General features: G+C 39.4%; 1 protein-coding gene across 3 annotated transcripts in view; it reads right to left on the bottom strand.

The window, feature by feature from the left end:
- LOC134612697 (Fc receptor-like A) overlaps window positions 1–12,828 on the bottom strand; it is a 61,172-nt gene that overhangs the window by 12,930 nt on the left and 35,414 nt on the right. For all 3 annotated transcript variants that reach the window (XM_063457122.1, XM_063457121.1, XM_063457123.1), the window contains exon 3: window positions 1,163–1,432. In XM_063457122.1, the coding sequence (XP_063313192.1) occupies window positions 1,163–1,432 (270 nt within the window). The remainder of the gene's footprint in view (window positions 1–1,162; window positions 1,433–12,828) is intronic.

The raw sequence follows: 12,828 nt of genomic DNA, 5'->3' as shown, positions 1-12,828 counted from the left end.
GCCCCCCATCCCTCACTTACCTGTCCTGCAGGCTGCCCTTCCCATACCTCACTTACATGATCTATAGGCTGCACCCATCCCTCACTAACCTGATCTGTAGGCTGCCCCCCCATCCCTCATTTACCTGATCTGTAGGCTGCCCCCATCTGTCACTTACCTGATCTGTAGGCTGCCTCCCATCCCTCACTTACCTGATCTGTAGGCTGCCCCCCATCCCTCACTTACCTGATCTGTAGGCTGCCCCCCATCTCTCACTTGCCTGATCTGTAGGCTGCCCCCCCCCCCCATACCTCACTTACCTGATCTGCAGTCTGGGAGTTGCTGGCTGCACTCTGTGCTGCTCCCTTGCAGATTCAGTCAAAAGAGAGAAGCAGGGATAAGATGTAGTTTCCTATCCCTGCCTTTCGCCACACACAGCACCACCTACTGGCCGGCACCTGTATTGCAGTGTATTATCAATCTCAAAAGAAAAATACCGGCACAAGCTGAAAAATCCAGGGGAGGGGCAAGAGCCCCCCCCTCACCCTGCTCTGCATACACCCATGCAGATAAACATCATTATGTGAGTCAGGACATAAAGTGAGCTCATGTTTCTGAGTGGCCATAAAAAAAAGAAGGACTTTAGTAGAGAAAAAAGGTCTTGAGCAGGGAAACAGTATTTGTTCATCAAAACTAACATTACTGTTTCTTAATTATACATATAAATACATAAAACATGTCTGGGTTTTTAATGGCAAATTAAACATGTGTGATGTATATGGTATTGAATAATAGCTCTTGTCGGATAGTATTCTAGCAAATACCTGCAAAAGGGGGCTAAACAAAACATTTTAACATGTAAGGTCTGAGTTCCATTTGATTGCAGCGTATTATATAATAGTTATTAATAATTAGAGATCTATCTCTACCTTGCAATACGCAGGTTGCCTTTTGAAAGCTACCTGAATGGTATGTATGTATACATATACATACAAAAGAAAGATCTTAGCAAAAAAAATGTTAATATATTAATATCTGGTGCTTAATCCAGCATTAAGTACCGAATTACAAAGGAGAAAACGTTGTTTGACATAAAACTTACACACATATATATATAATATGCATCAGATAACTGAAGTGCAATCTAGAAATTGGCTAAGAATTAAATGGACGATTTACTCACCAATTATGTTAAGTTTTATTGAGTCACTCTCCGTGGATGTCACTGAAGCTCTCTGGTAAATGCAGAAATACACACCAGAGTCAAATTTAGACACAGACTCTTCTTCTAGAACATTAGTGGTAGAGTTTAATATCAGGGCTCCATCCTTGTAAAAACTATATGTAAGCACTGTCGATGGGCCATCGGCTTCACATCGCATGATGAAATTTTCACCCACAATGTACACTGGTTGTTCTGGTTCCAAGCGCAGTTTGGGTTTCACAGAACATACTGAATTGAAGAGCCAAAATACAAAATGAAAAATCAAGATCAAGGTAATATTTAATAGATGAATTATAGACATATTCATCCTCTTTTGGATTACAAGTCATTCTCTTTATTTTGTCTTTGGTGCAAATTTCCAATACGTTATACTACTACTACGTTATATATTTAAAGCCCATAAGGTCTAGAATACATTTGGCTTGAGAGAGTGGCTGAACTAATTTAAGGAGAGCCCTGGTGCAAAAAAAATATTTTGTGTCCCCCACCTCCCCTATTGCAAGTGCTCCCAACAAGTAGATTCCCACCTTTTACACATCTCCTACAAAGTGTTGCCAGCTGGGAATCTATCATTTGCTAATACTTGCAGGGTTTATTTTGTGGCCAGTTTTTGTGTGTTTAAATGTATGCATGTTTTTGTATAGTGTTCAACGTAGGAGTGTATTTGTGTGTAGTGTTGGCACTTGAATGCAGTTGTGTGCTTGAAGGTAGTGTTGCCACTTGAAAACAGCGGCATACTTGTGAGTAGTGTGTTTGAATGCAGGGGTGTGGGCCAGGGTGCATTCTTAACAAAATCTGTTATTGAATCCACCTTTCCGTTGTTGCCAGTTCACCCAGATTATTTTCATGTGTTAGGTTGTTTATTCCAGGATAAGTATTATTATAACATTAGCCTACCGATGGGTTGTGCAATTTCAGGTTTGTGTTTTGAGATATTTGCCTCATTGTTGGAATGTTTCATTTTGCAGGTCTCTGGGCAGTCATTGTTACTGCACTATTTAGACTATTTTTTGCTTGTCTGCCAGGAAGGAAGCAATGAGTGTTCTGAGTAGCCTTGTGCTTTTCATGCAGTTGCTGGTGACCTTAGTGTTCCAGTTGTGGAGGACAAGACATTTGAAATGGGTACATAACTTCTTTGGAGTTGTTTCTGCTTTTTATGATGTTTGAGTTATGGAGTAATGTCTTTAACAACTGTAGGGTTCTGTTTTACACAGATAACATGAGTGTGGCTTAGGTTATTTATCGGTTGACCTCGGGTTTTAGACCTGTATTTAAAGTGTTTGCAGCATAATATTTTTGTCATGACCAGACATGTTCTGAAGATAACCAATGTAATGGCTGAATCTATTTCTGAATTTCAGTGAGATTGGTTTTGGTGCAGGCTTCATTTTTCCGGAATACCTAGGCAACTTATTCGGCTGTGTGGAGGCCGTGTGTAACGGTTCCTTTAAATGGGTCACCTCACTCTCTACTATGCCACATTAGGAGGCTAATTGATGTTCACCAATCCACCTATTTAAACACCCAACATCAATATCCCAGTGCACAATTAATGTGTCTTTTCACCAGTGTGTAACTGACATCTTTGCTCTGTAGGTACCATTATTCCCAGTCCAAATAACCTTTCTAATTCCCCATTAAACTTAAAGTCCTTTTTACTCTGTTTGATTTACATGTTGCCAAACTCTGACCATTCTTACGGATAATCTTACTTAATTTGCCACTTGTTACTGACTTGGACTGGAATTAACTTCTCTATTTGGATTTCCCTTTGTGTTGATTCTTTATTATCGGACTGGATTGGACTTTTACTATTCTCTAGGATTCTCCATCTGCTTTTGTTACCTGATGCAGACCCGGACTGGACCTGACAATACTTCTGGATTCCCCTTTTGGACTGATTAATTGCTGCCAGACCGGATTGGACTTTAACCTTGCTTTTGGATCACCCATACTATTGCCTCACTGCTAACAACCTGGACTGGACTTTACTACTCTTCTAGATTCTCCCAAATAAATTGGATTATCACCTAAATTCCGTTTTAGAAGATTGCAACTTCATCTTGGTATTGATCCAATTTCTCCAAGCCTGTCATCTTAAACCGGTGAGTAGTCTTTATTTTTAATCTATTTGGCAAGTTGTTTAAAGGGACACTATAGTCATACAGAACACTTCAGCTCAATTAAGTGGTCTGGGTGTCAGGTCCCTCAGGTTTTAACCCTTCAGATGCAAACATAGCAGTTTCAGAGAAACTGCTATGTTTACATTTGGGGTTAATCCAGCCTCTAGTGGCTTTTTTCTGGACAGCCACTAGAGGCACATCTGCAAAGCTGGAGGTGAATTTTGCCTCCATCGCGCAGAGCGTCCATAGGAAAGCATTGAGAAATGCGTTCCTATGGACACCTTGAATGCGTGCGCGGCATTTGCCGCACATGCGCATTTGGCTCCAGTGACGTCGGACGGTTGAGCTGACGTCGGACGGAGAAGAGAAGGTCCTTTTTACCACTTCAGCGCCACGGGAGGTGGAACCCTCTTTGTTTTCCTGACACTGTAGTGATCCTTTAAAAATATTACACCGTGGTTGCCTTTGGTGGATGTTGACTCAGATGTGTTGATGTATTTGAGTAGGATGCTGGTTACTAGTCTTTGGGCATCAGGTTCTTCTGTTTCTTTGGCTGATGTAAGCTTGGATGTCTTGTCCTTCATATACCTAAAGGTGGGCTAAAGGAATGTCACAAAAGAGCGTATTCTTAGTAGAGTCTTAGAAGGTTGGTGGAGAGCTATTACGTCATCTGTTACAAGTCTTGGAGAAAGTTTGTTGCTCTTCTTATTAAACAATACTCTTTAGGGTGGCTTTTTCAATTTGTTTTTGTTTGGGGTTTGGGGAGTTGGTGGTGCCTCATCAGCAGTCTAGCTCAGTTGCTGTCTGACATGTTTATTTCCTTTCAAAGGGGGGCCTGCAAGTTTGGCATTCAAAAGCAAATCAATTGGGTTTTGGTTCCCTAGTTAGGATTTGTTCAACAGAGGTCAGTTCTGTTGGATTGAGCTTATTCTTCACTTTTTACTGTAGTTTAATGCATAACGATTTTTCTTCTGTCACCAGGTTTCAGTTTACAAGAGTGTTTTTCAAACAGCTCTGATTTTCCTCAGAGATTCCCCAGCGAGTTATTTTCCACATTCCTCTAATACGTGCCGCAACACATCCCAAAATAAAGATGGGGCAAAAAAAGGAATAAAACACACAAACTAAAATTTTAAAAGAGATCAAAATCATATTTCTGTATCTGTTTTTGGAATTGACTTGCAAAGTGAATCAAGTACCACTAGGTGGCTATATATTTTCAGACATTCAAAGAGAAAATCCTCACAATCATGAAATGCAACTAATTGTAAAATTTGTATTGATACCAAATAAAAAAACATGTCTAGTATTTTTAAAGTTTATTAAAAATCTAAAACCGTCTGCTTTGTATGTTAAATGTCTTACTGTTTTTACATAATAATTGTTCATTAGAAGAGAGGATTTTCAAGCCTAAATAAACTGTTTGAAATGCTCAAAATAAATGGTAATTGTGGCGAAACCAACCTCGCCACTGGGCCCTGGAGAAGCCTGTTTGCCCGCCTCCTACCTGCTGACTATGGCCCCTGGATTATTTGGGGCATATTGTATTTTATTGTGCGACTGCTGGCCCTTTAAGTATAGTGAATGGTATTTTATTGTACTGCTGCTGGCCCTTTAAGAACTGTCTGGGGACATATTGAGACTTTGGGTAACAATACCCTTTAAGACTATGGCCCCTGAAAACGTATGGACTTTTATTGGGTGTGTATGGCCCTTTAAGAACCGTCTGGGGACATCTTGTAACTTTGGTGAACAATACCCCTTTAAGACTATGTCCCCAGACCTGTAAAATAACTTGCCTCTGGCTTTCTCCCTCTTGGTTCAGTAAATATGGCTTACTGAACCAAGTACCACACAGGCGGACCACCCAGAAGTTAAAGTGTGCAGGCAATTTACCTCCCAGGCTGTGAGGTTACTGCAGGTTAATTGCACGTGGCGGCGGCCATCTTTGTTCAGTCGAATGCGGTCAGCGGTGTATGCTAAAGATTCTGTGGAACTAAAATCGGCTACACATTTTACCGAACACCGCTGACCCTTACCTTCTTCCATACTGAACTTGCAGCTCCAGAGACTAATCGTTCGTTTTTTTCGCATGAAATTGACCGGCCGCACAGCCCAAATCTATGGAACTGTTTTGGGCAGGAAAATGTACTTGCGGTCGGTCATAAAGGGACCTCCAGCTAACTTTTGATCCACTGAATGATTTGTCTGATTTTTGGAAGGGTGTATGTTTAAAGTGTGCTGATTCTAAATATGTAGTTTTTGGGAAGATTGGATGTATGGATTTAAAGTTATAGCACATGTATAAAAACTGTAGTTTTCCTGGCTGTAATAATTATGTTAACTGGTTATCTGAGGGGAGGGGATGTGTGGGTTGTACCATGTATGTGATTGGGTATTTTATGCCTCCCCCTGGGTGTGGCCTGTAAGTGTACAAGTGTAATAAAAGCCAGGCTGGATGAGCCAGTCCAGAGTTCCTGTTTTACCCTCAAAGTGATGTGTCGTCTCATTATTGGGGGAAGGATTTATTGCATGCTGTTCCAGTTGACTGCTAGGAGTACAAGCCTATTCGTATGGTTCCTATTCAATGGTCTACAGCATTCATATGCTTGGGAGAATTTAAAAGGTTTCTCGGATTCGGTGATTGTGGTGTCTGCCAGAGTGCTTGGAGTCCTCAGGAAGCACTAGGAGCATCCATTAACGGAGGTACCAAGTCGGGGTGCCAGTGGATCCGTTACAGTAATATATATATATTTTTATAAAATGCAAAATAAATTATTTTAATCCACACACCAAATGCTGCAGATTCTCTCAGGCTGACAAAATTCTAATCTCTAATTCTTTAGTAAATATAGCCAATATAGTCAAAAGTTGGTAATTTCCTTCCTTAAATCTGGTGTTTAGTGTACAGCGAGGAAAAAAAGTATTTGATTCCCTGCTGATTTTGAACATTTGTCCATTGACAAAGAAATGAGAAATGATCAGGCTATAATTTTAATGGTCAGTGTATTTTAACAGTGAGAGACAGAATAACAAAAAAAAATCCTGGAAAAGCATGTCAAAAAGTTATACATTGATTTGCATGTCAAAGAGTGTAATAAGTATTTGATCCGCTATCAATCAGCAAGATTTCTGGCTCCCTGGTGTCTTTTATACAGGTAACAAGCTGAGATTAGAGCACTCTCTTAAAGGGAGTGCTCCTAATCTTATATTGTTACCTGTATAAAAGACACCTGTCCACAGAAGCAATCAATCAGATTCCAAACTCTCCATCATAGCCAAGACCAAAGAGCTGTCCAAGGATGTCAGGGACAAGATTGTAGATCTACACAAGGCTGGAATGGGCTACAAGACCATTGCCAAGCAGCTTGGTGAGAAGGTGACAACAGTTAACGTACATGGAAGAACATGGAAGAAACACAAAATAACTGTCAGTCACCCTCGGTCTGGTGCTCCATGCAAGATGTCACCTAATGGAGTTTCAATGATCATGATAATGGTGAGGAATAAGCCCAGAACTACACAGGAGGATCTTGTTAATGATTTCAAGGCAGCTGGCACCATAGTCACCAAGAAAACAATTGGTAATACACTATGCCGTGAAGGACTGAAATCCTGCAGCGCCCGCAAGGTCCCCCTGTTTAAGAAAGCACATGTACAGGCCCGTCTGAAGTTTGCCAATGAACATCTGAATGATTCAGAGGAGAACTGGGTGAAAGTGTTGTGGTCAGATGAAACCAAAATCGAGCTCTCTGGCATCAACGCAACTCGCTGTGTTTCGAGGAGAAGGAATGCTGCCTATGATCCTAAGTACACCATCTCCACCGTCAAACATGGAGGTGGAAACGTTATGCTTTGGAGGTGTTTTTCTGCTAAGGTGACAGGACAACAGCACTGCATCAAAGGAAAGATGGACAATGCCATGTACCATCAAATTGTGTTGTGAACCTCCTTCCCTCAGCCAGGGCATTGAAAATGGGTCATGGATGGGTATTCCAGCATGACAATGACCCAAAACACACAGCCAAGGCAACAAAGGAGTGGCTCAAGAAGAAGCACATTAAGGTCCTGGAGTGGCTTAGCCAGTCTCCAGACATTAATCCCATAGAAAATCTGTGGAGGGAGCTGAAGGCTGCAGCTGCCAAACATCAGCCTCGAAAACTTAATGACTTGGAGAGGATCTGCAAAGAGGAGTGTGACAAAATCACTCCTGAGATGTGTGCAACCTGGTGGCCAACTACAAGAAACGTCTGACCTCTGTGATTGCCAACAATGGTTTTGCCACCAAGTACTAAGTAGAAGGGGTCAAATACTTATTTTACTCATTGACATGCAAATCAATTTATAATTTATTTTGACATGTGTTTTCCTGGATTTAGTTTTTGTTATTCTGTCTCTCATTGTTAAAATACACCTAGCATTAAAATTATATACTGATCATTTCTTTGTTGGTGGGCAAATGTTCAAAATCAGCAGGAGTTCAAATACTTTTTTGTCCTCACAGTATAACCTTGTGTGACTGTCTAGCTCTGGGTTAATCATCCTGGTCCTTACCGCCCACTAGTGGGCAATTTGGGATTTTAGGTGGGCGGTGGTGGGATCTGCAGAAAACACCAATTGGGCCTTGATGGTCGTGGACCAAGGCCAGCAGGGGAGATCCTTTCATCTCCCCTGCCAGACCATGCAGAGCCAGCCTTGCTGTATACCCTCCCGGGCTGGTGAGGAAATCAAAGATCTCCCTCACCGGCCTTCTGGCACTTAGTTCTTGCAGAGGGAGGGAAGGGCGTAGGAGGCTCTGTGTTCCTCCCGCGAGCATGCTGGTCGGAGTGTTTGTTACCCATTAACATGGTAAAAAAAATATATATTTAAGTAAAACAACAACCCTCCTTTCTAAGAAAAAAAAATCCACAAACATAGACCTGCATTCAAATACTAATACTACACACAAATACAACCCTGCGTGGGAACAAGAGCATTATACACAAATATACAAACTTTCATACACACATTCTATATACAAAAATACACCTTTTTACACACTGCTCACAAATAGCCCCTTAAGGACCGGACTGTTTTGGCCATGTTGTACGTTAAGGACCAGGGCTGTTTTAACACTTTCGTGGTGTTTTGTTTAGTTGCAATTTTCCTCTCTCACATTTACTGTTTCCATACAAATTATATATATATTTTTTCAGGATAAGAAGGGCTTTCTTTACATACCATTATTTGTATCAGGTAATATAGTTTACTTAAAAACAAAATAATAAAATATGGTGACAAATTGAAAAAAAAAACATGTTTTTTGACTTTTACTTGAAAAATCTTTTACTCACCTACAAAAGCTAATGAAAAATCTGCTTAATAGATTCAAACTTTTGTCCTGAGTTTAAAAACACCCAGTGTTTATGTGCTTTTTTGCAAGTTATAGGGCTAAAAGTACAAGTAGGACATTGCTGTTACAACATTTATATTTTTAAAATTTATCAATAGTGACATTGTAACACCGTTATCCGTCATAAATCTCTGAATCACACCTCACATACATACGTACATTTTTTTTTAAAGTAGACAACCCAGGGTATACAATATGGGGTATGTCCAGTCTTTGTTAGTAGCCACTTAGTCACAAACACTGACCAAAATTAGCATTTATATTTGTTTGTGTGTTAAAAATGCAAAAAACAATTATGAACGCTAACTTTGGCCAGTGTTTGTGACTAAGTGGATACTAAAAAAGACTGAAGATATGACATTTTCAATACCTTGGGTTGTCTTCGTTTGCAAATGGTATGCCATCATGGGGGTAATTCTCATTCCTGGGCTACCATATGCTCTCAAAGGCAACATAACTAATCTGGCAAATTTCAATGTGAAAAAACTGAAAATGAAGCCTTATATTTGACCGTGTAACTTTCAAAAACACTATAAAACCTGTACATGGGGGTACTGATATATTCGGGAGACTTCGCTGAACACAAATATTAATGTTTCTAAACAGTAAAACATATAACAACAATGAAAGTGCAGTTTGTGTGTGAAAAATTCAAAAAACTTAATTTTCACTGACAATATCATCGCTTTGATATGTTTTACTGTTTTGAAACACTAATATTTGTGTTCAGCTAAGTCTTCCGAGTAAAACAGAACCCCCCATATACAGGTTTTAGGGTGTCTTGGAAAGTTTCAGGGTTAAATATGGTGCTAGCAAATTACATTTTCTGGACTTTCGGCTTGGGTTGCCAGGCAGGTCCCCTAAATTGCAATCAATAAAATTACTTAATTATATAAAATAATTACATAAATATGCACATAGAATTTAAATATATATATTTATGTATATATATATATATATATATATATATATACACATATGTAATTATGCATATGGACATATGTATATTTCATATTATTTTTATTTCTTTATATATTCATATAACATTTCATTCTAAGTGTTTTTTGTGTTTTTTGATATATATATATATATATATATATATATATATATATATATTAATATCAAAGTACAGTTAGAATACAATTACATATATATATATATATATATATATATATATATATATATCCTTGATGTACTTGATCCTGATGAAAGTCCTCTGTGCAGGACTGAAACATTGATCGTCTTTTTAACATTTACTAATAAATTTTGGACTTTTAAAATCCGTGAGTGCAGCTACCTATTTGGAAGAATATATATATATATATATATATATATATATATATATATATAATTTTTAAAAATGATTTTTACATTTATTTTTAATTAAATATTATTTATTTTTTGATATATATATATAAAAAGTAGAGAATTGCCAGCACTCCTGGATTTAAACAGCACAACGATTTATTGTCACATGTCAGTCAACGTTTCAGTTCCTTGCTTGGAACTTTCATCAGGACACAAAAAGGTATCAGAGAAATGACAGGCTTTTATACAGAGTTGATAAAAGTAATTAATCACTCACCACCCCCAGCTGCTCGCTAAGTTGATTGGCTGTACTGGAGCTCGGGCGCATATATGAATCACCTGGGTGGTTCCCCGCACATTGTGGACATGGTCCACCCCCTCATGAAGTGTTTCCGGCGTCTCTGCGTTGCCCTGGCAGCCGCCGATACCATTCAGGTATTGGCTGTCCCAGTGGCAGCTGGCATCAGACCGATCTCTATGTGGGTTCCTCCCATGCACCACGTGTAATGGGTAGCGTCTCCAAGGCATCTGGATCTCACTCTTACTGAGTGTCACCCTCGGGCCATATAAGCCAAAACTACCCTGCTCATGGATCATAAATATTCCACTACAGCTGTTTGATTTACAATATACCGTATATACTCGAGTATAAGTCGAGTTTTTCAGCAATTTTTTTGTGCTGAAAAAACCCAACTCGACTTATACTCGAGTCAATGTCTGTATTATGGCAATTTACATTGCATTAATACAGACTGGGGGCTGTGTAGGAGGGGGGACTGGCAGATAGCTGTAACTTACCTCTCCTGCAGCTCCTGTCAGCTCCCTTCTCCTCCGCGCCGGTCCAGTCAGCTCCCTCTGCAAGTCCCAGTGTAAGTCTCGCGGCTGCGCAATGACCCCGCAGCTCTCGCGAGACTTACACTGGGAGCTGACAGGGGAGCTGACCGGACCGGTGCGGAGGAGGAGGGAGCTGACAGGAGCTGCAGGAGAGGTAAGCGCTCTCTGCCAGTCCCCCTCTACTGAACTGCCAATGCCACTGGACCACCAGGGAGTGAGAGCCCCCCTCCCTGCCAAGTATCAAGCAGGGAGAGGGGACGAATTTTTTTTTATAAAAATAATAAAATAAAATATTAATAATTAAAAAAATAATAATAAAATAAAAATATAACAAAAAAAATATTAAAATAATAATTAAAAAAATAATAATAAAAATGCCCACCCCCTACCAAGGCTCTGCAACACATCCACAAACACACACTGCATCACACACACTCACACTGCATTCATACACACACACTGCACTCATACACACACACTGCACTCATACACACACACTGCACTCATACACACACACTGCATTCATACACACACACTGCATTCATACACACACACTGCATTCGTTATATACACACACTGTAAATAAATATTCAATTAATATAATTTTTTTTAGGATCTAATTTTATTTAGAAATTTACCAGAGCTGCTGCATTTCCCACCCTAGTCTTATACTAGAGTCAATAAGTTTTCCCAGTTTTTTGGGGTAAAATTAGGGGCCTCGGCTTATATTTGGGTCGGCTTATACTCGAGTATATACGGTAATGGCTTTGTCATTGCCCAAAATAGATGAATCATAAGATATATGTTACGTACATCAAAAAAATACAGTTACGAAATATCCCCCTGACAGCATATACCCTATTTCCAAAGCATATGCAAACAAACAAAAATCATAGATGTTCTAGGTCTTAGAGTGATAATAACATAGGAAGAGTCTCACTTTTAAAGTAACAGTGCATTCATATAAGTAAATGATTTAAATATTATTGAGTGCATTCCAGCTGTGTCCCATGACTGTGGGCAAAAGTGCTTATAAAGTAAGACTTAATGTGAATATATAATTCTTGTAAAGGGAATATGTAAGTCTAATATATTTATAGATAACTATGTACAAATTCACAAACAGAGTGCCAAAACTACCCTGCTCATGGATCATAAAGATTTTTAATTTAGTCCCTATATTGTAAATCAAACAGCTCTAGTGGAATCTTTATGATCCATGAGCCGGGTAGTTTTGGCATATGTTGCCCGAGAGTGACACTCAGTAAGATCTCGCATAAAGGGATCGGTGAGATCCGGTTATCTTGGAGACACATCTCGTTACACGTGGTGCATGGGAGAAATCCACGTAGTGATCCGTCTGACGTCAGCGGCCCCTGGAACAGCCAATAGCCGAATGGTATTGGCGGCTGCCTGGGCAAAGCAGACACGCCGGAAACACTTCATGAGGGGCTGGACCATGTCCACGATGTGCGGGGAATCACCCAGGTGATTCATATATGCGCCTGAACTCCAGTACAGCCGATCAACTTCACGAGCAGCTGGGGGTGGTCAGTGATTAATTACTTTTATCAACTCTGTATAAAAGCCTGTCATTTCTCTGATACATTTTTGTGTCCTGATGAAAGTTCCAAGCTAGGAACTGAAACGTTGACTGACTTGTGACAATAAATCGTTGTGCTGTTTAAATCCAGGAGTGCCGGCAATTCTCTACTTTTTGTATAACAGTGTGGCTGGGCACCCGTTACCATTTGGCTGGAGGTAGGAGTGCAAAAGTTAAAATTTTTTCATATATATATATATATATATATATATATATATATATATATATATGTGTGTGTTTTTATATATATATATATATTTAGTTACTGCATTGATTATATATATACGTGTGTAATTTAATTATAAGTGTATTTTTATATTAATATGTGTATATATTAATATAAAAATACACTTAGTTTAACTGA

The sequence above is a fragment of the Pelobates fuscus genome, chromosome 5 (assembly GCF_036172605.1).
Source record: "Pelobates fuscus isolate aPelFus1 chromosome 5, aPelFus1.pri, whole genome shotgun sequence".
In the NCBI taxonomy this organism is placed as follows: Eukaryota; Metazoa; Chordata; class Amphibia; order Anura; family Pelobatidae; genus Pelobates; species Pelobates fuscus.
Note: the sequence above shows the minus strand (reverse complement) of the source record. Positions and strands in the feature narration are given on the sequence as shown.